This window comes from Triturus cristatus, chromosome 3_2, assembly GCF_964204655.1.
Source record: "Triturus cristatus chromosome 3_2, aTriCri1.1, whole genome shotgun sequence".
NCBI classification, from domain to species: domain Eukaryota; kingdom Metazoa; phylum Chordata; class Amphibia; order Caudata; family Salamandridae; genus Triturus; species Triturus cristatus.
The window spans coordinates 986710594-986737421 of NC_140584.1; the positions used below are offsets into that span (position 1 = coordinate 986710594).

At 49.5% G+C, this 26828-nt stretch overlaps 1 protein-coding gene across 2 annotated transcripts in view; it reads right to left on the reverse strand.

Moving 5' to 3' along the window:
- ZZEF1 (zinc finger ZZ-type and EF-hand domain containing 1) overlaps positions 1-26828 on the reverse strand; it is a 1433434-nt gene that overhangs the window by 856801 nt on the left and 549805 nt on the right. For both annotated transcript variants that reach the window (XM_085649580.1, XM_085649579.1), the window contains one exon: positions 4206-4407. In XM_085649580.1, coding sequence (XP_085505706.1) covers positions 4206-4407 — 202 coding nt within the window. The remainder of the gene's footprint in view (positions 1-4205; positions 4408-26828) is intronic.

The following is a 26828-nucleotide window of genomic DNA, read 5'->3' on the forward strand; positions in this document are numbered from 1 at the left end:
AACAGTGGAAAAAAGGGCACTGTAGAGCCTGCACCTGCAAAGACACGTGGGGCAGGAGTGGCAAGAGGCTGACCCTTATCCGACAGTGCCAGAATGGAAGAAAACATATACTAGATATGCTGGAGGAAAAAGTGAGGTCATGACTTTGCAAGAAGTGGAGCTGACCCGAGGGTATGAGAGAGAGAACTGCAGAAGTAACGTGTTGCTGGCAGCAAAACCTTGTGACGGGAACCGGTATGACAGACATTGCACACCGGGCAAATATGTACAACTACGAAAAGGAGCCCTGTTGAAACCTGCACTAACAAGACACAAGTGACAGCAGTGGTAGGATGTCAATCCGCAGCCATAAGGTGCCGGTAGTACGAAGGCCCAGACACGCCAGGACTTAGGCGTTATGGTACAACTCGTAAAAAGGGCAGATGACAAGCAGTCAAGCTTGAACGAACAAGAGCAAAGGTCGGAAGGCACCTAAGCCTACCTGAAGGTAGCTAAGCATACCGTGTGGATACTGGAACCACACTAAGTAAGCAAGGGCCACCGGAAGCGGAGCGTGAGCAGCCCAGAAGCGCACAATAGCAAGACAGCAATGGCCCCAAAAAGGGGCACCAAAAAAGCAGAGCACTACATAAGAGCTGGCAGAACAAGCAAACCGGGCCAAGAACCACAGACACCACAGGAATAAAAGAACCCGCACGGATCCGCCTGGTAAGAACACAGTGCAGATATAGAGCAGGAGGAAAAAAACGTTAAAACCATGAAAACGTGACCCCACAATTGTCTCGAGTATGCTGAAATGACTCGCAGCCATGAGGAAACTGAGTAGGACAATGTCCAAAGCAGAAAGGAACCCATGCGCCTTGCCCTAGAGGAACAACAGTCCCCTGCCAGACAGAGTAGGGGGGGGGGGAAACTAGTCATGACAGTGTAAAAAGTGAGGATAATGTAAAGGTCCCGGACCCCAAAAAGCGAGTATTCCATGGAGAACACGCCCCTTGAGAGTGCACAGCATGAATCCAAGCAAAAGTGTGGAAACCCCTGTACGGAAACAGCAGGGAGTATGGAAACCGCTGCAGAATAAGTGGCCAGATTGAGGCCATAACCATGCACAGCAGAGAACATCTGCTAATACACTACCTTGGAGGACAACCCCAGAAGGAGATGGTCATCCAAGTTAAACCAATTTGCAAGCCGCACAGCGCCAAAAAGGGTGTCAGTTGTGAAAAAACTGTTACAACAAGGTGTCCCGCCAGGCGTGTGAGACAGACACCGCACGGTATGGAACCTATGCCAGGGTCCGATGCACCACAGACGGACCAACAACGCTGTCCAAGCATCACCGTAGGAAGCAACAACTGGCACCCAGCAGGATGTCCACAGGGAGGCTCCATAGGAGCATACCAAGGCAAAGGCAGAACCTAATGCCAGCAAATACCCCACATAGGGTAAGGGTAATCCCCGGTAGGGGTGTCCTCTTGGGCTAAGCACATGTTCAGAGGACTGAAAAACAAGAGAAGCAGCTGAACGGCTGTACTGAACGCACATAGAAATGGTTAACCAGCCAGGAACAGTAACCAGCACTAAAACTAACCAGTACGTTTGGAAGGGTGCGGCAAAAGGACACCAAGGTTTACTGCAGCCCGGACAAGAGAAAGGGAGACCGCCGAATGCGAGTGGCGGTCAAAAAGATCCACCCCATTGAATGACAGATCTCTGAGGGCATACCAAATAAGATCAGGGAAGTGACTGTCGCGCAGCCAAGCATAGCGGCGTAAAGCCACACCGCGAGCAAGGACCCGTCCTATAGAGTCAGTTGCATCAAGTGAAGACCTAAGGGAGAATTGTGCCATGATTCTGCAATGCAGCACAAGACAAAGCAATTCTGTCCGTGGCCCTTCTGGAATGGAAGGGAAACGGTGAATAACTGAGTCCCAAACAGTGGAGGATCCGCGTGCAAACACACAGGCCGTATTTAAAGCCCGGACGCTTGCGCTGGTAGAGGCGAAAAGCCGGCGACCACAATCATCCAGCCACCTAGACTCCTTGGTGGGAGGTAACAATGGCAAAGACGGTGAAGAATGTAAATCAAAAGCCGCCTGAACAACTAGGCCCTGAGTCGCTGGGTGAAGAGACAAAGAGGATCACCCGGAGCAGGGCAGTGCCTACGAGCAATAGCCCAATCAACTGGGTCACCAGAAGAGGGTCTTGACCATGTGCTACGCAGGATGTCAAGTAGAGAGTCCCCAAAGAGCTGCAAAGGTTCTACTTCAATAGGCTCCAAATGGAGCACATGCAATGAAGGATCAGAAAGTAGAGGCACCACAGGAGGCTGAAAGCAGAGTACAGCTGCCGCCCCCTGAATAGCGCGCGCGAAGGCGGCACTAGATTCAGTTGCCATCCGTGTAGGGGAATACAAACCGTCAGTAGGAGACGGTTGAAGGCTAATCCTGCCACTAGACATTAGGAGTGGAGGAGCCGAAGAGTGAACCGAAGGCCAGACAACACAGGGCACTTGCACCCTGGCTCTGTGATGTGGGGAGTCCAGGGAAGCATCAGGTTCCAAATGAGGAGGTATTTATACCGGCATCGACCGACGCTGCGTTGGAGACCTATCGCCGCCCGAGTCGGGGAGGGAGCACCCATCAAGGAAAACGGAATCGGCACAGACGTCGCATCGTAGTCGCCTGGACGTCGACAACCTCCACAGAGGACGCGACCGGGACGCCGACCGACATCGATCCCAATGCAACCTGCCTGGAGGAAGCACGAGGTGCCGGGGCCAGCGTGGAGCCTGGGGTAGTACCAGGCGCAGGCACTGCCGGCGCCGCCTCTGATGTCGGCGCAGGTAGCCGCACAGGGCTATGCGCTGAAAGACATGGGTCATGGCCCAGTGGCGTCGCGTCAGCTCAGGAATCGGAGTTGACGCACACAGCCGGTGCCGGGGAAACGTCCGCAGATGAAGACCCGGCATGAGTGCCTGCTACCTCTGTGGGACCCGAAGGCGCACCAGGGAGAGGGGGCGAGTCAAAGCAAGCCTGTAGTGCCTTAGAATAAGCCTCCATTTGGGCACACATTGCCCAGAAACCCGGAAAGGGTGGATACTGAGGATGAGGCTGCCGTGCGCCCTTACCTGGCACAATGTGAGAGGAATGGGCGGCGGCGGCACGGACATCGGAGGAGGATCTCCTTAAGCGACGCCTGTGCTTACGCTTACCTGTTGTCACAAGGTGGTCGCGGGAGCAACCTCGGGAACGAGCCCGATCCCGAGAGAAAGAGCGGCAACGGGAGGGAGCCGGACTGGACATTCGTGCGGCCAGCAATTTCATGCGACGCTCCCTCAAGGACTTCGGCTTCATCTTCTGACAGGCATCACAGTCCTTGGAGTCGTGGTGCATGCCGAGGCACCACATACAGATGAGGTGCGGGTCAGTGCCAGACATCTGACGTGCACAGGCTTCACAAGCCTTAAAGCCGGAAGGCATTGCACACTGTTTCCACGACACCTGAGGGTGAAGGCCCAAAAACCAGGCCAAAGAACTGCTGTTTTCCAGGAACCGCGCTCGGACGCGGAAAAGAAGAAAAACTGATGTCAGCGCACCAGGTGGGGCATATATGGCACCGCTGACGTGATGTTCGTGGACAACGTCAGGGCAGAGCCATGCGGCGCTCCCCCGGTGCGCAGAGGTGCTGCTGCGGAAAGTTTTGCGGATCCAGTCTGACGGGATATTCTAAGTTAAGGAATCTTGCACCATCAATAACTTTGTCCAGTGCCTTTCTTGTCATCAAGATCCCCAGCCCTAATAGTCTAGTTCACGGGATCTTTGACACTGCCCCTGTTCATTGGGACAATCCTTCTTGCTTCTGTAGGTATCAATCCAAGCTCACTTGTGATTTGTCAGTTTAGGGTGTGTCAAATATTTTGTGCTTTGGGGGATGCTAGCAGATTCACAAATGTCTGGCCTCAAAGCAAGTGACTGTTCCCTTCACATCCTAAAAGGATGATGACATTTCCATTATGTACAATTTACCAAGTATTACATAACTTTAAATGTAATAAACGTATCTGGAAATGCAGCTTATACTTTGAAATCAAGATTTAAAGAAAAGCCAACCTGAGTGTTCTTGTAAATTTTGATACCTACATCCAAAGTTAGCAGACATTACCTTGGATCAATACATTAGTGTAATACATGACAACCACTTACCAAAGGAGGATTTAAAACCCAAGGTCTTGGAAGCCAGGCGCCCCATTAGCCGTGCCATAAGAAGCTGCAGATCCAATCCCCAGGTAAGTGCAACATCGGGTAGCCCATAAGCAACAACTGTGAATTTGTAGCCCCATTCATTATTGCTGCTATCTGAATGAAACAGGAACTGCAGACGCGGACCAGCCCTGATGGTCACTTTCTAACAAGAAAAGAGGCAGTAGTTACAAGTCTGGGTTGAAATAAAAGACCTCACTTACAGCCATTGAAAAGGGTGAAGATGTCTTTTTAAACAGTAACAAAGGTCATGTGTAATGTAAGCAACTGGGAAATAAACAAGGGACATTTTTTTACTGTATATTTCTATCTGAAAATATATTTTGTGGATTCTGAATCAGACCTATAAAATCTTGGTTATAATTTAATCTTTTTGGGAAAAATACTTTAGGAAGCCATCTATGGAGTATTGCTCTCTCTTGTGTCTAAGAACACTTAATGGGAATTCACTAACATAAAAAGGATTATGAGCTCTAAAGTTAACAGAATGTTACATATATATAAAAGATGTTCTCCAACATTGTTATTTTTAACTGTTTTAGATGTGAATTGTCGGGTGAAAATGAAACAAGTAATATGCCTTCACAACATAAGCAGCTTAAAAGGATTCTTTTCTAAAGTCAGTTCATCATATCCATACCTCCCTCTCCAGCAGTGACACCGCCACCTGGCACCCATTTTGCTTATATTCTGAAGCATGTAAAACAGACAAGCAATACCAAAAGTAAACAACTGACCAGGGTGGCTGGGAAAGAATCATGAGAATCAGCAAGAGTTACCAATGCTGGAGAACCACCTTCACCGGTGCATACCTTATTGTGCTCCAGCACTGGCTTTTTGGGACATAAAAACATGGGTAAACTGGGCTTGACACTTTATAACCCTCTGATCAGTGGCTCATGATATGCCTCAATAAGTATGCCATGTCATGCTGCCAGGACTGATAGAAAAAGTCAGATCTTAAATAAACACTGATTTTAAAGCCATCTCTCTCATTCGAACACCTTGATTTATCAGTTTCACTTACCTCCACATTTGTTTCTTGCCTGACTGTCAACCTCATTTTCTTACATTGCTCTTTTAGTTTACATCTTATCACCACCAAATTACTATTCCTGCCTCACAACTCAGCCTCCTTCAATAAATGTTTCTTTCTGGACTCCCAGCTCAGTTTTTCTTATGACTATTTTCTTCCTTCTTTCATCTTCAGTTGTGCACTCACCATTCTCATCCACTTTCTTCCTTGTCCCAATTCACCCTGCCTTTATTTCCAATTCGAATTTGTACACCTTTACTCAACAAGCTTTATTCGGTTTCCAACCTTTTAACCTTCATTCTCCTGCTTTCTTTCCGATGTGGTTCACTCTTTTTTATTTCCAATCCAATCCAAAGTTTCTTTATTTCGGCCGATTAGGCCATAAAAGATAGAATCACACAATAAATTTAAAACAGTCACTAAAAATACAAGCATGATAAAAGCAGTAAAATCAATGTACAAATGTTACGGACATCTAAACAATGGAATTCATTAAACAACACAGTTCTTATTTATATTAGACCTTATGTGCCACATAGCCGTTAAAAATTTTGCAACTGCAAACACTATGTGCGGATCAGTGTTCGTTTTCAGTATTCTGTACACCTGCTGATGACTCCTAATGCCCAGATTTCTGCATAGCGGGACTAGCCAGTATCTTCTAGGTCTGTTGTAAGCTGGGCAAAAGAACAAAATGTGGGTTTCTTCCTCATCATGGTTGCAGCAGCCTGGACAAATTTTATCATTCTTTACTGACCAGTTGTGGGTAAAGATTTTAATAGGGAGAGTCCCTAACCTCCATTGTATGAACAATTTTCTGGATAGGATGGGAAAAATAATGTCCATAAATCCCTCAAACTGATACTGGTCCTTGACAGTCAAAAATCGATCAGTCAGGGACCCTTTGTTAGATGCCGAGACCAGGGAGGCATAGCGTTGCTCCCTATATATACCCACAAGGCGTTTGCGGGAGACCCCGAGGCAGCCTTGCTCGGGCGAATCCCATAATTCGGGGAGTCCCAGCCTATAGAGTTCTTTCTTTATCGAGGCTAGCCAGGTGATTTTGTCGCAGGAATTCAGATTCATAACATGTACAAGCTCTTGCCTATAGTGTAGAAGCTCAACAGTGGACCAGAGCCTATGCCAGAACCTTAATGGCATAAGTTCCAGGTCCTCTTTTATAGAGGGTAAACCCATATCCATTCTTAGGGGAAGAAGGGGTGTGCCTCGGGGGAGGGCCAGGAGACGCCTTAAAAAATTGTTTTCTGCATTAATTAATTTTTTATTTGTTGTTCCCTTTTAACACATCTCCATCTTTCTACCCTCACATTTCCCCATAATTTATTCAATCTGCATTTTTCTTATGATGGAAAATATTTTATTTAATCCTTTTGCTAACATCCATTATCCTTTCTACAGAATTGTTTTGTTTTTGTCTTTGTTTTCCCTTTGAAAAATGTTTTGTTTCACTTGTTTCAACCTTCAACTTCCTTCCTATTTCCACCTCACTTTTTTCTTTTTCTTTCGCCTTTCTCTTTCTTTTCACATTCCCAAATTTTATTTCTTGTTTGCTTCCTTTTCTCACTTTCTTTTTTCTTTCCTTATATTTAATTCTTTCCATCATTCATTCCTTTTATTTTAACTACGTTATTCCTTTGATATATACCTACTTTCATTTTTGCATTCATCTTTTGTTTATCTGGTCTTGCTTCTATCCATTACCCCTCCCTTTCAGATGTTTTTGTCTGGCTTTCATCCTAACTTTCTGATCTCATTTTTTCAATCCTAATTGCTTAAATCCTTTTAATTCTTCCTGTAGGAGAGTAGGGTCTGCAATCCTATGATCACCCAGATTTTTTGCTTTTGCTTCATTGGTTTACGACTTTCTCCGGCTGTGGGCCTGCCAATCAGACCCACAGCCTAGCTGTTCTCTCTCGAAATTAACACACATGTACATTAGGTGCATCCACTAATTGGAACTGGGCCGCCTTGTCAGTCCCTGTCTCAGCATACCACAGGTATCCAGGGCATCGGTGTACCCAGGGCCTACCAGGGGCTGAAGCATGTATTATGCCACCCCTGGAATGGCCGCCCAAATCTGACACAACTGGCTGCACGACAGCTGGGGCCACGTGGTGTAATCACCCGTTGCTGTAGGTGTAGTATTCCTACACCTAAACCCTAAAATGGACACATGGATGCCTATCAGTCACTCCTATAGCAGGCCTTATCAATCCTGAAGGCAGAGTGCAGGGAATCATGTGGGACGGTGCTCTGGCGCGAGCTGAGCCCGTCGACGGCTTGCGGAACCAAGTCCTAATAGCCGTTCCATGGTGACGCGGGCCAACTACTTTTAATGCATTATAATCCTTGCGGTTATTTGCTAACTTTGGCATCACATCACCTACACATGTCGAGTAAGGTGTCATACGAATGGGAATACGAACCCATCGCCAGTCCTGGCGACGGGGTTAGCATTCCCCCCTTTTAGAGGGACACGACATGGAAGTAACCTTGAACCCCGGTTAAAGTTGACTCAAGCCTCAGCATCACAAAATGGATGCTGCCACCAGACACAAGTCTGACCTCCTGCTGCTGGGGGACCTTCCAGCAAGGGGAGCTTGGACAAAGGGTTTCCTGTCGAGGGCGGTGTTAGCACCATCCCAGACAGGGTTTGTGTATCCCAGGTAGGCAGGGCTGAAAGGAAGGTGATTGCAAGTGGCACCCCGGTGCTCACTGTGCATAGCCCGGCTCAAACCAGTTTCGGGGGCACACCAGCCCCTGAGCTGGCGCGAAGCCGGACAAAGGATAGGGGTGTAACCACCCCCCTCCTGGCTCCACCCATAGGTAGAACCTAGGCACGGGCCAGCCCCTTTTCTTAGAATAAAGGTAGGAGCGAGTCCCCTTCCCAAATTGGATAATCAGATAATCGGATAACTCCGAATCACGAACCACTTTCCACGAAAGGAACTCTTGACTATTTCTGAAGACTCTCCCTTGTGGCTAAGGAGTAGCCACCCTGCACCAGCAGGCACCACCTAAGCGCTTGCGGTTTGCTGTACGTCTCCTACGGATCAAGACTGCCCAGCTCGACGAGACCCGAGTTCCCTGCCATCTCTGACCTTTTACCTACCTCATCAGCCCAGCTGAGAGTCGTAGGTGTGACGAGACCTGCGGGACCGGCTATCTTCAGAACCTGCACGACGCTTATCTAGCACGCCCACCGAGGGACCCTCGAGTGAGTGCACCTAGGGTTTGAGAAGCCCTAAACCCTGAGCAGCTCCAGCATCGAAGTCTGTCTCCCCAGCATCCACGAGATCTGCGTGGGGGCCCTTCCGCTTCTTGCTGTTCCCAGCGTTGTCCGACCACTTGCCGACCGGCTTGTGGCCCTCTTCACGACGCTCCAAGATTATTTGCATCACCGGTCTGGTTGCTCCAGACTGGCTCTTGCTCCCCTTCAACAGAGGAGTACCACGGACCCTCCTGGTCCACTCCCGACGCCATCTTGACTCCCCCGCTTGGGTTGCCACTGCCAAGATCCGCTGCCCCTTCCTGGGCCCAGCATCATCGACAGCAGACACCTTCGTGGGACAGCTCGCCCTCCATCCTGGTCGCCGCCGCGCCTCCTGGTCCGAGGAACAGCCGAGTCCGACGTCACCCACTCACCTGGTCGAGGTGACTTCAGCCGGTACCCCCCTGGTACCCCCACGATCGCTGGCTAGCGGTTGAGAACTGAGTCCCCTCTGCTTTCAGGTTTCCTTCATCACCGATCCAGGCTTGGATCGCTCTGAACATCGTCACTGGTCGCCTGCCAGCAACTTCTTCTTTCAGGCTCCTGAGACTACACGAGGACTCCCGACATCTTGCCGAACTTCACGCAGCCGCAGCCTCCGGGCTAGGTAACTCGAGCATCTCGGTGCTCCATCGCGGGTTCGCTCTACAAGTGTCCAGTTCCTTTTTCGTTTAGTCCCACTGATCGGAACACTCCGGAATCAGTACCTCCAGACTCTAACCATTCGCATTTCACTGTTAGTGTAGATGGTTTCTCGTGCCCCTCGGGCATTTGTGTAAATTGTGCAACTGAAGTATTTTCCTAAGAGTTTTGTAGTGTGCTTAGCTCCCTGACTCATAAAGAGCCAGGGTAGTCTTGTTATAAATAAATATCCTTTTATTTTCATAACAACTTGTGTGGTGTCCTTTCACTTGGTGTTCAAGGGGTATATGTGATGGTAAACAGCTGGCTTAACACGCCCTCTAGAGTTTAGCCTAAGACTGCTCGTATCCACGCTACTAGGATAGCTGGTCTATAAGGTTGACTTGCAACCAATCATCAATAAGGGTCGTTTGGAATGATACACAGTGATCACTAGAATAGTGAGCACTACATATCAGGCCAACTTCTCACACTTCCTGATCTCGTTTTTTCATCTTCCAATCCTTTCATTTCTTACATCTTTGCATTTCTTTACCTCCTTTTTATCCTTCCACTCTTACACCCTTGATGGTTTCGTTTTCATCCTATACTATCATTATTTCTATTGGTCTCTTGAAGGAAAATGCTACTTACCAGTATGCATCTGTTCTTGGCATGTAGAGCTGCAGAATATCATACTTTTGCATAGATCGCCATCTGGTGTTGGGCTCGTATGCTTGCACCTTGTTGTTGTCTTGGAAGAAGTTTTTTGTGGTCACGAGATAGGTGACTCCTCCCTTGGACGATAGTGCGCATGGGCATCGACTCCATCCTCAGATTGTTTTTTGCCATGATGTGAAATGATGGAGTTTGAAAGAAATAGAAAAAATGTCCATGTGAGTGTATACAAGTAAGAGAACACTGGAACAGGTACAGGTTCCTGGGAGGCGGGTGGGCGTATGATATTCTGCAGCTCTACATGCCAAGAACAGATGCATACTGGTAAGTAGCATTTTCCGTTCGAGGCATATGAGCTGCAGAATTCATACTTTTGCGTAAACTGTACAGCAGTGTCTCCCTTAGCGGTGGTCACCTGTATCTGTTGCAGTGGTTTGGAAAAGTGTCTAAGAACAGCCTGGCCTGTTGGTTCGCCTGCACATCTACACAATAGTGTTTGGTGAAGGTGTATGTGGTAGACCATGTCGCTGCCTTACAAAAGTCTTCTAGGGGAATGTTCCCTAAGAATGCCATGGAAGCCCCTAGTTTGTGTGTTGAGAGTGCTCGAGGGGGAATTGTTAATGTGCGTTTTGCCTTCTGGTAGCATATTTGAATACATTTGACTATCCACCTGGCAATTCCAGCTTTGGAGATGGGGTTTCCTTTATGCGGTGCAGAGAAAGCTACAAACAGTTGGTTTGTCTTTCTAAAATGTGTAGTCCTGTCAATGTAATAAAGTATAGCACTTTTGACGTCTAGTGTGTGAAGAGCGCTCTCTGCTACGGAATCTGGGTTTTGGAAAAACACTGGTAACTCTACAGATTGATTAAGATGGAAAGCAGAGATTACTTTGGGAAGGAATTTTGAATTTGTTCTAAGAACCACCTTGTTACGATGTATTTGTAAAAATGGTTCTTGTATGGTTAAAGCCTGGATCTCACTTACTCTCCTGAGAGAGGTGATTGCAACAAGGAAAGCTACTTTCCATGTAAGGAACTGCAGTTCGCATTTGTGTAGAGGTTCAAATGGAGGACCCAGGAGCCTAGTAAGGACAATGTTTAGATTCCACACTGGAGAGCATGGCAGTGTGGGAGGAATTATCCTTTTAAGGCCTTCCATAAATGCTTTGATAGCAGGTACTCTGAACAACGACAAATGTCTGTTTTGCAGGTAGGCGGCCATGGCAGCCAGATGTAATCTTTGGATGAGTATGCTAGATTACATCTTTGTAGATGCAGTAAGTAGCAAATGATGTTTTGTATTGAAGCATCTAGCAGGTTAATTTTGTTGTGATTGCAGTAAATGACGAATCGTTTCCATTTAGCTGTATAGCAAGCTCTAGTAGTAGGGCGTCTGGCTTCTATGATAATGTTCATACAGTCTGGTGGGAGGTTAAGGTAACCAAACTCTAGGACTTCAGGAGCCAGATTGCTAGATTCAGTTCTGCTGGCTCTGGGTGCCTTATCTCTCCATGGTTCTGCATCAGCAGCTTTGAGGAGAGAAGTAGTTTCTGGTGTAGAACTACTGAGATTTCGAGAAGTGTTGTGAACCATGGTTGGTGTGCCCATGTGGGAGCAACTAGGATCATCTTGAGAGACTGTTGCTTGAGCTTGCGTACTACTAACAGAATGAGTGGAAGTGGCGGAAAAGCGTACACAAATCTGCCTCACCAGTTCATCCGTATCGCATTGCCCTTGGACAAAGGGTGTGGAAACCTGGCGGCGAAGGTTGGGCATTTTGCGTTTGCGTGTGTGGCGAACAGATCTATGTCTGGGTGACCCCACATTTGGAAAAATGGTTGAAGAACTTGAGGGTGAAGTTCCCATTCGTGTATCCGCTGTGTCCGACGACTTATCAGATCCGCAATCTGATAGTGCACTCCTGGAAGATGTTCTGCCAGAAGATACATGTTTTGCGGAATGGCCCATCGCCATATGGTTTGCGCTAGATGAGACAGCTGCAAAGAGTGTGTTCCTCCTTGTTTCTGTATGTAATACATTGCGGTCATAGTGTCCATGCGGACCAGGGCAGTCTTGTTGGGGAAATGTGCTTGGAATGACTTTAACGCTAGAAATATTGCTAGTAATTCTAGGTGATTGATGTTGAGCACTTTTTGTTGAGTGGTCTACCTGTCCTGAATTGTGTGGTTTAGGAGATGGCCCCCCCAGCCTGTGAGTTATGCGTCCGCTGTTAGCACTATCTGTGGAACTGGCTCCAGGAATGGCCGCCCTCTGGAAAGGTTTTGTGCATTCCACCACTGCAGAGAGCGATGTGTGTGGCCGTCCAACAACACCAGATCTGTAAGTTGACCTTGAGCCTGATTACACTGACGTGCTAAGCATTCTTATAAGGGGCACATCTAAAGTCTTGCGTGAGGTACCATGAAAGTGAAAGAGGCCATCATTCCTATGAGTTGCATAAACACTCGTCCTGGAAGGGAGTGTTTGGGTTGAAATTGTGTGATGAGGGTTTGCATACTGGCTATCCTGGCTGGATTGGGGTATGCTAGAGCTTTAGAAGTGGCAATCGTTGCCCCTAGATACTGATGTAGGTATGAAGGCTGTAGATGCGACTTGGCGTGGTTTATTGTGAACCCCAAGTGGTGTAGCAGTAGAATTGTTAGGCGAGTGTGATGAACACACTGATTGTGTGATTTGGCTTTTATCAGCCAGTCGTCCAAGTATGGAAACACATGGATCTGCTGTCTTTGCAAGTGTGCGGCTACTACCGCGAGACACTTTGTGAAGACCCTGGGTGCTGTGGTTACTCGAATGGGAGAACCTTGAACTGATAGTGTTGGCCGTCCACTGTGAATCTTAGATATTTCCTGTGAGCAGGGTGTATGGGAATATGGAAGTAGGCGTCCTCGAGATCTAATGTGGCAAGGAAGTCGCCTTGTTGAAGCAGTGGAAGGACTTGCTGAAGAGAGATCATGTGAAAGTGATCTGACTGTATGTAGAAATTGAGAAGTCTGAGGTCCAGTATCAGCCTGAGAGTACCATCATTTTTGGGGATTAGAAAATATAGAGAGTAAACCCCTGTCCCTTGATGCTTTAGGGGAACTTGTTCTATTGTATACTTTTGAAGCAGTGAGAGAACTTCCTGTTTGAGGAGCGTTAGATGTTCTGTGGACATGGGACGATGTTTGGGCGGTATGTTGGGGGAGTTGCAGTAAGTTCCAGGCAGTAACCATACTGGATAATTTGTCTTACCCACCTGTTTGTAGTGACGGAATTCCAGACAGGTAGGAACTGTGAGAGTCTAGCTCCGACCGGAATGGAATTGTCTGGAGGTAGTGGAGGGAAGTCAGTTTGTTAGTGGGGGAGGTGCGAGTGTTGTTACCTCGGCCTCTACCTTTGTTGTTATTTCCCCTGTACCCATCTCTGAAATATCCCTTGTTGGGGGATGTCTGTGTGGGATTTTTGTATGAGGAGGAAGCAGTGTCTGTGCTCATGTTCTTGGATGCGCCCTTATAAAAGGAGCGACGAAAGGAGCCTCGTGTAGATGGAGACTGTAATGCTCCCATAGATTTTGCAGTCTCAGTGTCCTTTTTCATTTCATTTTCTCGAAGGCTGTGTCAACAGCTGGGCCAAAAAGTTGTTGATTAAGGATAGTAGTCTGCACCCAGAAATGAGCAACCATGCGTGCCTTCGTAATAGCACACTAGTGTTGATTGATCTAAATGCAGTGTCTGCTGCATCGAGGGAACATTTAATGGAAGCGTTTGTTATTAACTTGCCCTCCTGAATCAAATCATTGGCTGAGCCTTGTATTGGTCAGGCAAATGCTGCATTAGGCCCTCAAGCTCATCGTAGGGAGCCCTATCGTATCTGGCAAGTAATGCTTGTGCATTAGCTATCCTTCAGTGATTAGCTGCCTTGGAGGCAACTCGTTTGCCTGAAGCGTCTAGCAATTTAGACTTTTTGTATGGAGGTGGAGCATCACCGGAGGTCTGAGAGTTGGCACACTTCCTAGCATTGGTCACTACCAGGGAATCTAAGGGGAGCTGGCCCTTAATGTAGGTGGGATCATTAGGGGGAGGTTTATATTTTTTATCAATCCGAGGATTGAGAATCCTGGTCCTGACAGGGTCTTTGAAGACGTCTGTAGCATGTTTAATGACACCTTTCAGCATGGGTAATGTTTGTACTGTCTTTTGTGACTGTGCAAAAGTGTCTAACAGGAAGTCTTCCTCTGTGGGGTCTGAATGCATTTGAACGCCATGATATTGGGCAGCCCTATAAATGAGCTGACTAAAGCCAATGTTGTCATCTGGGGGAGATGGCCTTGTTGGGTATGCATCTTGGTCAGGAAGTTTTGGAGGATCTACAGGGTCATTGTAGTCTTCCCATGTGTCCTGTGGTATGTCAGTGTCATCATCAGGATGATTGAAAGGGTCATTATATCCACCCTTAGGTCATCATCATCCTGTGGTGGTGGTGAGTATGGAGGAAGTATAGGAGACTTTGGAGGAGAGAAAGGCTTAGTAGGAAGAACAGGAGAAAAGGGTCTTAAAGGTGAAGTTGCACAGTCCTTTTTCTTCACAGGCACCTCAGGAATGTGTGGGGTGTCCAATTTTCTCTTGTTCTTGGAAATACTGACAATATGGCCTGTTTTAGGGTCCACATGTAGTGTTTTCTGTTTTGGGTCAATGAGATCTGGTAGAAACAGTTCTTCCTCTTCGGTGTGTGCTTTCGGCACTGATTTTTTCGGGTACGAACGCGGTTTAGATTTCTGCTCTGGAGCCTTAGACTGGGTTTTGGGGTCCTTCGGCTTAGGGGACAAATCCGAAATCTTTTTCGGATCCGAAGGTTTGAGGAGTCTTCGGATCGAGGCCTTTTGGTCTTTCGGTGCCGAAGTGCTTGGTGCCGAGGCCTTCTTGGAGACAGCGGGAGTAGAATGTGTTCCCGCTTTCGGCACCGACTGTGTTTTTGGGGCACCGACGTGCGCCTTGCTCGGTCCCGAGCCGCCGGAAGATCTCTCCTTTTGCTTCGGAGCCGGTCCCGAAGTCTTGACCGCAGCCTTCTTTTTTCAGGTGGTGTTGGGGCAGGGGCAGTTGTACTCACTCTTTGACCTGGAGTGATATGGTCTTCTGAGTCGGAGTCATCTGCTTCGGATACGATGTCGAGATCCTCCGAATCCTCTGCCTCTGGAATGTCGGGGCCTTCATCGAAGAAGTCTTCTGGCACTGGTGCAGCCTGTTGCGCCATAACGTGTCGTCGAGCCCGGCAATCACGGATAGTCTTCTTGAACCGGAAGGAGGCGCAGGTTTGGCAATTTTTCTTTTCGTGCTCGGGCAAGAGACAAAGGTTGCAGACCTTGTGTTGGTCACTGTGTGGGAATTTAGCTCCATACTGGGGGCATTTTTTGAAATGAGTCCTTTCCATTAGCCGGAGGCCCGAATGGCGTAGATAGGCCCAGCCGCCCGCGTCGACGACCAGAATCCAAATTTGAGTTAGCGAGCCGAAAAGCACGCGAAGGAGAACAATACCGTCCAGTTTGCGATGGCTTGCACGTCGAAATGGTTTAGAAAACACGGTGCCGAACTGGTGCGCTAAAGTTACATCCGAACCCGATGACGGAAAAAAACTATCTAAGGATGGAGTTGATGCCCATGCCCACTATCGTCCAAGGTAGGAGTCACCTATCTCGTGACCACAAAAGACTTCTTCCAAGACGACAACAAGGTACAAGCATCCGAGCACAACACCAGATGGCGATATATGCTAAAGTATGAATTCTTCAGCTAATATGCCTTGAATCTCCACTTTTTTTACTTGCTTTTTTTCCCTTCTCTTTTCACATTCCAACACATCAGCTCCTAAATTCTATTCTCTTGCAGCATTATTTATGATCTTCTGCTTGGAGTCCTGCATCTCTGACCAAAGGCTTAACGTGATACTGAAATGCAACAACCAGGCCTCAATACCCCTGCTGTAGCTAATGAAGTGGGTGCCTCATTGGAATTGGAATTGGAAGTGTATTTGTAAAGCGCGAATTGCTGCCCGAGGGCGTCCAAGCGCTAAGAGTACTGATAGTCCGACCAGAGTAATCAGGAAGGGGTAGGAAGCGAAGATTAAACTGAGTGAAATAACCAGGTTTTCAGTTGTTTGCGGAAGACCGTTAGATTGGGGTTGGCTCTGAGAGACAACGGCAAGGCGTTCCAAGCCCTTGCGGCGTTGTAGGAAAATGTCCTGCCTCCGGATCTGGTTCGTTTAATCCTGGGGGTCAGTGCAAGGAAGGTCTGAGTGGAACGTAGACTTCTTCTGGGAATGTAGTGGGTGATTAGTGTAGGAAGGTGGATATCGGACTATGGTTACCCCCAACTTTTTGCCTAGTGTCTAGCTGGTTTTTCGACTTAGTTGGCCTGAGATCCTGCCATTCAGGGTCTCAGGCTGTCTGCTCTCTCTTTAAAATGGACTCCATGTACCCTAGGTACATTCCCAATTGGTACGGATCACCTTATTGGACCCTGTACAGTGTACCCTAGGTACCCAGGGCATAGGTGTACCCTAGGCCTCCCAGGGGCTGCAGCATGTATTATGCCACCCCTGGTCTGGCCTTCCAATCAGACACAACTGGCTGATCACTCAGCTGGGGCAAGGTCGTGTAATCACCCCTTGCTTAGATATAGTATGCCTATATCTACCCTTATATATAGACACATGTGTACCTATCAGTCACTCCTATGGCAGGCCTTAACAATCCTGGAGGCAGAGTGCTTGGTAACATGTGAGATGGTGCTCTAGCATGAGCTGAGCCTGTCTGCAGCTTTCGGAACCATGTCCTTATAGCTGTTCTATGATATAGCCTACCATATACTCTTAAAGTGCCTTATAATCTTAAACGGTTATGGTAACTATGGTTTGGCTTTATCAAAACATGTCGTGTAAGGTGTCTAACACTTTGGAATAATACCCCCATACCATTTCTGGTGATGAGGATATTATTCCCCCCTTCTAGAGGGAGAGACATGTTAAAATCCTACTTTGCTGTTTAACTCTAACCAAAGCCTCAGCATCACAAAATGGATGCTGCTGCCACAGACACAAGTCTGACCTCCTGCAGCTGGGAGTGATCCCAGCCAGGGAGGCCTGGACAATAGGCTTCCTGCTTGGGGAGGTGCTAGCACCTCCCCAGACAGCCTTTAGTGTATTGGGGCAGGGTGGGCTGAAAGGAATGAGACATGCCTGGGGCACACAAGGTGTTCCTTGCATAGTCCAGTTCAAACCGGCGCTGGGGCACTCCAGCCCCAGCTCTGGCGCGAAACTGGACAAAGGGAAGTGGGTGTAACCACCCCATCCCAGGTCCCACCCATGAGGCGTGACCTAGCAGGTATCCCAGCCCCCCAGATTAGTATAAGAGTGGGAGTTGGGCCTCAAGACTTTAGATTATCCTGAACCTGCAACTTGAACAGAAACTCTGGACCTTCGACATTCGACGAAAGAAGAAGACTGAAGAATCTCCCGTGTGGCCAAGGAGTGGCTACCCTGTGCAAACAGGCACCATCAAGAGACTACCCTTTGCTTTGCCCACGTTCTACGAGGAACCGACTGCAGAGCCCGACCAGAGCCTTGACTTCCAGACTTCTCCGACCCTGATCCACATCCACAGCAAAGCTGAGATCCGTGGAGGCGACGAGCGACGTGGGACCGGCTACCTGGGAAAAGTGGCTAGTAACTTAAAGCGCAGCTTCTGAGGCACCCTCGAAGTTGTGCACCGGGGATTGAGAAGCCCCAACCCCAAGCACCATCTGCACCGAAGATCAGCCCCCCACACTCCACGAGTCCTGCGTGGGGCCCTTCTGCATTTTCCTGCTTGCCGCGTCTGTCCGGTTGCTTGCCCGCTGGCTGGTGGCCTTTGTGACGACGCACCCTGAAATCTTCTGCGCTGGTTTGGCTCCTCCAGACTGGCTCCCGCTTCTCTGCAAAGAAGAAGCACCCCAGACCTTCCTGGTCTGCACCAGAAGCAAGTCCTCCGTTCTTCGTGGGTTCAGCTTGCCAAGGCTTGGTGAGTCCTAGTCCAACTTCGACGCCGCCGACAGCAAGAGCCTTCGTGGGACAGCTCGCCTCCTGGTCCTGGTCGTCCTCGACGCTTCCTGGTCCTCCTGGCTGCAGCGACAAGCTTCACCTTCACCTGCAATCTTCACGACATCGCCTGGTTCCACGTGGTCACTGGCTAGTGACCTTGACTCTGTCCCTTCTGCTTGCAGGTCTCCTCTCTTCTTGATCCCAGCCTTGGGATCCACCGGACACTCTTCACTGACTGCCTGTCAGCATCTTTCTTCAGGCATCCATAGGAGTCGACGACGAAAACCGACGCATCTTCACCCCTATGCACCCGCAGCCTGTGGGCTAGGTAACTTGGGTACTCCGGTGCTCATCAGGATAGTGACTATCCTAGTGTCTAGTTTTCCAGTCTCGACTTCCTAGCTACTCCGGAAGTGTCCTAAATCTACCGTTTTCTAAACTGTACTATTGCTAGTGACTTTTACGCATTACGCGTGAGTGTTTCCACTCTGCACACGAATCCCGTGGGCCTCCCACTTCCTAACTAACGCTAGTGTAGTGTAGCCCCAGCGATTCCCTAGCCCTAGGCCTATTCTATTTCCGTGACAGTGGTCCTTATACCACTTACTTAGTATATGGTTTGCGTGGCCCCTAGGGCCTAACTGTATTACTTACCTGTGTGACTTAATGTATGCTTAAATAAGACTGTGTTGTACTTACCTCTAATCTCATAAAGAGTGCTGAGGGTTTGACTAGAATAAATACACTTTATTTTATATACATATCTGTTGTGGTGTCCTTTCATTTGGTATTCAAGGGATTATATATGGTATCACAGCTGGCTTCACATGCCATTCAGAGTTTAGCCTAAGACTGCTCTTGTCCATGCTACCACTAGGATAGCTGGTCTATAAGGTTGACTTTACAACCAATCATCATAAGGGTATTTGGACTGATATAAGGTGTACACTAGAACTAGTGACATCATACATCAGGCCAACTTCTCACAATTAGATCCCGAGTGATCCTGGGGCCGGCGTTCCAGAAGGCCTGATGAGCTAAACACATAGCTTTGAACATTACTCTCTGGCGCACCGGCAACCAATGGAGAGATATCAGTCCCGACCTTGCTGACTGTCTGCGGGGGAGGTCTAGTAGAATGCGTGCTGCGCAGTTCTGTACTGTTTGCAGTCTTCTCAGGGTGGATTCAGGGGCGCCAAGATATAATACGTTATTAAAATCCAGGCGAGACTGGATAAGACCTTGTACGGCCACCTGCTTGGCGTCAAGAGGGAGGAGAGGGAGGATTTTCTTTAACATCCTCATGATGCCAAAACAGGTAGCTGAGAGTTTGGAGGATTGTATATTGAAAGACAGCGATCTATCCAGCCAAACTCCCAGACTCTTGATGCTATTTTTAGGGATTGGGGGGGAGCCCAGGCTGGGCGGCCACAGGGAGGTGGGGAGGCTGAGATCAGAAGGACCTAGGAGCAAGAGCTCAGTTTTGTCCCCATTCAGTTTTAAACAGGACAGGGACATCCAGGTCTTTACTGCCTCTAAACACTCTCTGAGCCCGCCACAGGCAGGTGGATTAGTAGCCTGCGACATGGAGACCACCAGCTGCGTATCGTCCGCATAGGAAATGATCTTTACTCCAAATGGGCGGACGACATCAGCCAGTGGCCTCATGTACAGATTAAAGAGGGCAGGACTCAGAGAGGATCCTTGAGGGACTCCACAGTTCAAGGGTCTCCTAGTGGACACCAAATCGCCTTCAAACACGCAAAATGACCTGTTCTCTAGGAAGGATTGGAACCAGGCCCAGGCTTTATCCTTAATCCCGGCTTGGGATAAGCGTTCCAGCAGGGTGACATGGCTGACCGTATCAAAGGCCGCGCTTAGATCAAGGAGGATCACTGCCACTGATCCTCCTTGATCGAGGATTTTTCTGGCTTCCTCTGTAACCATGAGAAGGGTGGTCTCGGTGCCATGTTTTGGTCTGAAGCCCGTCTGGGTTGGATCCAGAAAATGGTTGTCTTCCAGAAAGTGTATTAATTGCGAATTAATATATTTCTCCAGGATCTTACCTGTCCATGGGAGCAGGGAGATGGGACGGTAGTTGCTCATATTAGTGGGGTCCAAGGTAGGCTTTTTCAATAAGGCTTTGACCATCGCTTGTTTCCAAACAGTCGGAACCGTACCGGAGGAAATGGAAGCATTTAAGACCTCCTTAATAATAGGTAGGGTGACCCGCGAGGCTGCCATTATTATGTCCGGTGGAGCTGGGTCTTCTGGGGATCCGGATCGAGTCAAGAGTGGCTAGATCCAGAGGGGGGAAATGAGTGAGCAAAGGTGACTGATAGGTTGGAGGGGAGGCAGCTGGATCAGGAAAGGGAGTGGATTGGTTAGGATTTTTCGGGGGAAAGGAGGAGTAGATTGTGCTTATTTTCTGATGGAAAAACTCTGCAATATCGTCACAGTGGGTATCGGACACCTCCGCCTGGGTGCCAGGGGACTGTTTAGTGAGGGTGTTGATGATCTGGAAAATTTCCTTGGGCTTGGATTTGGCAAGTAAAATTTTCTCGGAGAAGTATGAGGCTTGTGCTGCTTTTATCAACGTTTTATATTCGCTGATGGTTTCTCGATAGCGAGTTTTATTATCTGTGGAGTAATCTGAGCGCCAGCGTCTCTCCGATTGCCTACAGAGACGTTTCTTGTCTCTGAGGGTCTCTGAGTACCACGGTGCGGATTTGTAGGAGCGTTTAAGTGAAATTTTCTTTATAGGTAGAACATCGAGGGATTGAGTGATCCAGTTGCTGTAGGCCTGGTGGGCAAGGTCGGGATTGGCATATGTCCTAGGTGGATTCTCGGCAAGTTTGCTGGACCACTTGTCAGCTGCCAGACGGGACCAGGATCTCAAAAATCTCGTGGTGGGTGGTGGCTCAGGGTGTTTGAATACAGTCCAGTTTATGGGGATCAAAAAATGGTCCGTCCAAGGCAGGGGAATTGGTGGACTGATTAAGAGGCCCGGGCAGTTGCTGAAAACTGAATCCAGCAGATGGCCCTTCACGTGGGTGGCAGAGGGGACCCGTTGGGAGAGTTGCAGAGCTGCTAGGTCCTCTGCTAAAGTCAGTGCTACGTGATCTGAGGATGACTCAAAATGAAAATTGAAGTCACCCAACAGGATGTAATTAGAGGTGGTAGTAAGACGTTCAGCCACATCAGATGGTAGGCTGACATGGAACTGCTTCGAGGGGCCGGGTGGGCGATAAATAAGAGTGCCCGAAAGGCAACTATTGGGTGTTAATTTGATGTTAAAAGTAAGACTCTCACAGTCCGTAATGGTTTCCGGAACTACTCGGCAGTGAAGTTGTTCTTTATAGATTAACGCCACACCTCCTCCTCTCCCTTTGGGGCGGTCTTGGCGGGAGATTCGAAAGCCTGGAGGAATGGCTGCTATGACCGCAGGATCGGCCTCAGAGGATAGCCAGGTTTCTGTAAGGAATAGTATGTCTGGTGAGTGTTCCTCTATGAGCATCGCTGCCTTGCCACTGTTTTGCCAGTTCTGTGCATATCTGAAGGAAAATTGCACAGCTGCTGGCTTAGCGTAATCAAAGGAATCACAGCTAGTACTATTTAGATACACCTTACATTTCAGTAGCTGGTGGCGTTTGGAGGTGCCTAATATGAGCAAGTCAATGCTGGTTGTAAAGATAAGAGTACTGGCATGGTGCATTGTCTTTCAATAACGTGTGAAAGGACACTATTGACTTAGGATGGTCAGTGCTATTTAATTTAGCTCACAGATGAAGCAGAAGCCCATGCCCAGGACGATGCCCTGTTGTGTGCCGAGACAGATTTTATTCATGACTCAGATGCTTGCTGATTCAGTGCGGGAGCGTGGTCTGAAACCCAAGATTGCCAGTCTTGTAGGATGGTACTGATGTAAACATGGTCTACTGGTTGGATATTGACTACGTTTGCAGATTTATGAGGACCTGGCCTTTAGGGTTACATTTTGCTTTTTCCATTGATGGGGGATTCCTCCAGTTTTACAGGGAATATACTGACAATGGCTGCAACTGCTTCTCCAGCAAGAGGGTTAATGATGCTGAATGGGGGGAAAAGTCATGCCCATTAGTGGTAAGTTTGTGGTTGGTAAAGTGGTTAGAAAGATCTGTATCAGGGGGCAATATTAAGGAGATCCACTCCAATCTACCACATATGGGGAAGTGAGAGATGGCAGTAACCAGTCTGCGCTATTAAGTTAATGCTAGACCTGGTCTTTTGTTGGAAAATAACTGAATAATGGCATTCCAGTTGCCAGTTTATTACAGCAGAAAGATTATGGGATTTAATTGAAGCATTCCAAATTTGTTCTGATGAAAGCCTTGATGGCTGTAAAGATGCAGATTAATGGTTGGTGTGTCACATGTGGGGTTTGCTGCATTAATGAGGTTTCTGTGAAAGAAGCAAACAGGATCTGTCTCATATTTGGGTTTTGTTCGGTTTCTTTTCTTGCCCACAACTCATTTACAGTCAGTCCTTCCATCCATCCATCATGTTACAGATTGCACAATGTAAAAGTGTAAATGTATGAACAGAATGCACGAGATGCACTGTGATGGAGCAAACAAGAAGCGTCTAATGCTTGTTCCGCTGAAGTAGATGGTCTGACATTTCTATCGACACAGTGGGTCGAGAGCCAAACCATTCCCTCCATATCAAGGGGCAGATACAGTTTATAAACAAGTAAGTGACAAACTATCAAAGCATACTTCTTGTGCAGAGTATACTGGTGTGACTTTCACTAGCCACACAAAATGTGCCACAAGTATTGCACGCTGTAGAAAATGTGCTTCCCCCGAAAGAGTCTGATTCTACCCATGAGCAACAGCAATATGGTTCAGTCGAACAAGTTACTTACCTTCGGTAACGATGTATCTGTAAGAAACATTAGTTAGTTAGATTCCTCACCTTAGAATATCCCCAGGCGTCAGACTGGATCCGGAAGATTTTTCGTCAGCAATACCCCTTGCGCGTCGCTAGGCGTCGTCTGCGGCTCCGCGTCCGTCGTCGGCGTCGTGCGCCGGGATGACGTCGTCGGAGTACTTAGACGCCGCCCTCGCGCGCTGACGTCAGTTCTTGTACATAGCCTTCCGCGCCAGGAACGCAGAGCCATGCAAAGACCGACACTGGTGCCAAAAATAAAATCTAGGGGCCTGAAAGGACAACCTTAACCCTAGATGTCAGTTCGCAGAACGGGGAGGATGGGAGGGTCGGTGGGGAATCTAACTAACTAATGTTTCTTACAGATACATCGTTACCGAAGGTAAGTAACTTGTTCATCTGAAAGAAACACGTTAGTTAGATTCCTCACCTTAGAATAGATACCCAAGCAATACCATCCCCGGTGGTGGGTCTGCGAACCAAGATCACACCAGAAAGTCCTGGAGGACAGAACGGCCAAAGAAGCCATCCCTCCGGACTTGGCTGTCAAGGCAATAATGCCTGGCAAACGTGTGTAGCGAAGCCCACGTCGCCGCCTGACAGATGTCCTGCAAAGGGACTCCCCGTCCCAAGGCAGTAGTAGCCGCCGTGGCCCGAGTAGAATGGGCGCGCAGCCCAACAGGAGGGTCCTTTTTAGCCAAGGAATAGCAAATTTTTATACACAAAACGACCCACCGAGAGATGGTTCGTTTGTGCACAGCTTTCCCCTTCTTAGCGCCCACGTACCCAACAAAAAGCTGGTCGTCCACCCGGAACTGTTTTGTGCGGTCCAGATAAAAGGAGAGCGCACGTTTTGGGTCCAGACGGTGGAGCCTCTCTTCCTCTTTGGAAGGATGCGGAGGCGGAAAGAAGGTGGGCAAGGTGACAGACTGCCCAAGGTGAAATGGAGTCACCACTTTAGGAAGAAAGGAGGGACGAGGCCGAAGGACAACCTTGTCCGGATGAACAGATAGAAAAGGAGGCTTTGAAGATAAAGCCTGGAGCTCACTCACCCGTCTAGCCGAGGTGATGGCTACCAGAAAAGCACTCTTTAGAGTTAGAAGACGAAGAGGGCAATTGTGAAGAGGCTCGAAGGGAGCGCACATCAGGAATGTCAATACCAGATTCAAGTCCCACTGAGGCATTACAAAAGGGACAGGAGGGAACGTGTGTGTAATGCCTTTGAGAAAGCGTGTAACCACAGGGGACTTGAAAAGAGAAGGCTGATCAGGAAGCCGCAAGAAGGCGGAGATGGCAGCAAGATAACCTTTCAGGGTGCCCAGGGCAGAGCCCTGCCGGGCCAGAGAAAGAAGGAAGAGGAGAACCTCAGAAAGAGGGGCGGAAAGGGGATCCACAGCCTTTGCTGTGCACCATGCCACAAATTTGTTCCACCGGCAGGCGTATACAGACTTTGTGGAGGGACGCCTGGCTGCCAGAATGATATCACAGACTTCAGGAGGCAAGTCAAATGGCATCAACTGCCGCCGCTCAATCTCCACGCATGGAGGTGGAGGCTGGACAGGTTCGGGTGGAGGACCGTCCCCTGCTGCTGCGACAGAAGATCCTCCCGAAGGGGCAGACGTATCGGGGGATCGGTCAACAGACTGAGTAGCTCGGGATACCAGTATCTTCGTGCCCAATCCGGAGCCACCAAGATGACTTGGGCCCGGTCGTGCCTGATCTTCTTCAGCACTCTGGGCAGAAGTGGTATAGGCGGAAAGGCGTACAACAGACCGCAACTCCACTCGTGACGAAAAGCGTCGCCGAGCGAGCGCCGCCTTGGAAATTCCAACGCGCAGAACTGCTGACATTGCGCGTTCTCTTCGGTGGCGAATAGATCTAACCAAGGCTCTCCCCACTGCTGAAAGAGACCTTGCGCCACTTCGGAGTTCAGACGCCATTCGTGATCCATCATGCACCGGCGGCTGAGTTCGTCTGCTCTGGCGTTCAGAGAGCCCGCCAGATGTTGAACCACTAGGGTGACGCCCTGGTGTTCCAGCCACGTCCAGAGGCGCAGAGCCTCCTGACAAAGGGTCCACGACCCCACCCCGCCCTGTTTGTTGCAATACCACATGGCGGTGGTGTTGTCCGTGAACACCTGCACGACACTTCCCCTGACAGAGGGAAGGAAGGCTTTCAGTGCAAGCCGGATCGCTCTCAACTCCAACAGGTTGATGTGGAGACGAGACTCCGCCGGAGACCAGAGGCCTCTGATCTCCGCCTCCCCCATATGGCCACCCCAACCCAGGAGGGACGCATCCGTCACTACGACATGCTCCGGTTGGGGAAGGGAGAGGCTCTTGCCCTTGACCCACTCGCGGTCCGTGAGCCACCACTGCAACTGCTGTGCAGTGCCCTCCGAGATCAAGACATGGTCGGACAGGTTGCCGTGATGCTGGGCCCACTAAAACTTCAGGTCCCACTGCAGAGCCCGCATGCGCCGCCTGGCGTGATGCACTAGTAGGATGCAGGAGGCCATCAGCCCCAGAAGCCGCAACACTAGCCTGACCGAAACCCGGGATAGAGGCCGAAAGATGGGAATCAGGGCCTGTATATCCCGGACCCGCTGTTCCGGTGGATGGACCCGGAACTGCGCCGAATCGAGAACCGCTCCGATGAAGAGGAGCTTCTGAGAGGGACTCAGGTGTGACTTCGGCACGTTGATGGAAAACCCCAGCAAATGCAGGAGATCCGCCGTAGTCTGGAGGTGGGAGACGACTGCCTGGGGCGAGCCCGCCTTCAACAACCAGTCGTCGAGATAGGGGAAGACTGAAACCCCTGATCTGCGCAGATGAGCTGCGACCACCGCCAACACTTTCGTGAACACCCGAGGGGCACTGGTGAGGCCGAAGGGGAGCACGGTAAACTGAAAGTGCTCTTGGCCCACCGTGAACCGCAGGTAACGCCGGTGGGCCGGCAGGACGGGGATATGAAAATATGCGTCCTGCAAGTCCAACGCTACCATCCAGTCTCCAGGGTCTAGGGCAGCTAAAACCTGAGCCAACGTTAGCATCTTGAACCTGTCCTTTCGGAGGAAGGCATTGACGTTCCGGAGGTCCAAGATAGGGCGTAGGCCCCCTTTGCCCTTCTTGGGAACCAGAAAGTAGTGGGAATAACAACCACGACCTACTTCTGGGCTCGGAACGCGCTCGACGGCCCCCTTGGCCAAGAGAGCCGAAACTTCCTCGCGGAGAAGATTCAAATGATCCCCCGAGATACGGTGGTGCTGCGGTGGCATGGCTGGAGGGGTCGTCTCGAAGGGGAGGGAGTAGCCCCTTCGGACGATTTGCAGCACCCACCTGTCCGATGTTATGGACCGCCAGTGGAGCAGGTGATGGCGAACTCTGCCGCCCACTGGCGTGGTATGGGCCTGAAAGCTCGGACTAGGAGGGCTTTGAGGCGGATGCTGCCGGGGTGGAAGTGGGCTGACCACGTCGGCCTCCATTTCCGCCACGGCGGAAGCCACGTCCGCGACCGCGCGCAGGTTGGTTCTGCGGCTGGTGGCTTTGCGGACGTGAGGAGGCGCCCCTTCCTTGGCCACGAAAGGGGCGAAAAGCGGAGGTGTGCGCCCGCGGAGCCGAGAGGCCCAAGGACTTGGCCGTAGCCCGGGAGTCCTTAAAGCGGTTCAGCGCACTGTCCGCCTTCTCACCAAACAGGCGAGTGCCATCAAAGGGCATGTCCATGAGGGTGGTCTGGACATCCCCGGAAAATGACGTGGACCGCATCCAGGCGTGGCGGCGGAGCGCCACCGTGGTTGAAATCGCCCGACCCAGCGAGTCCGTGGTGTCAAGCCCACATCGTATGGCGTGCCGTGCTGCATCCCTCCCATCGGCCAAAGCCTGGGTAAGACGCGTCCGGACCTCCTCCGGGCACAGGGGCAGCACGTCCTCCACCGTATCCCA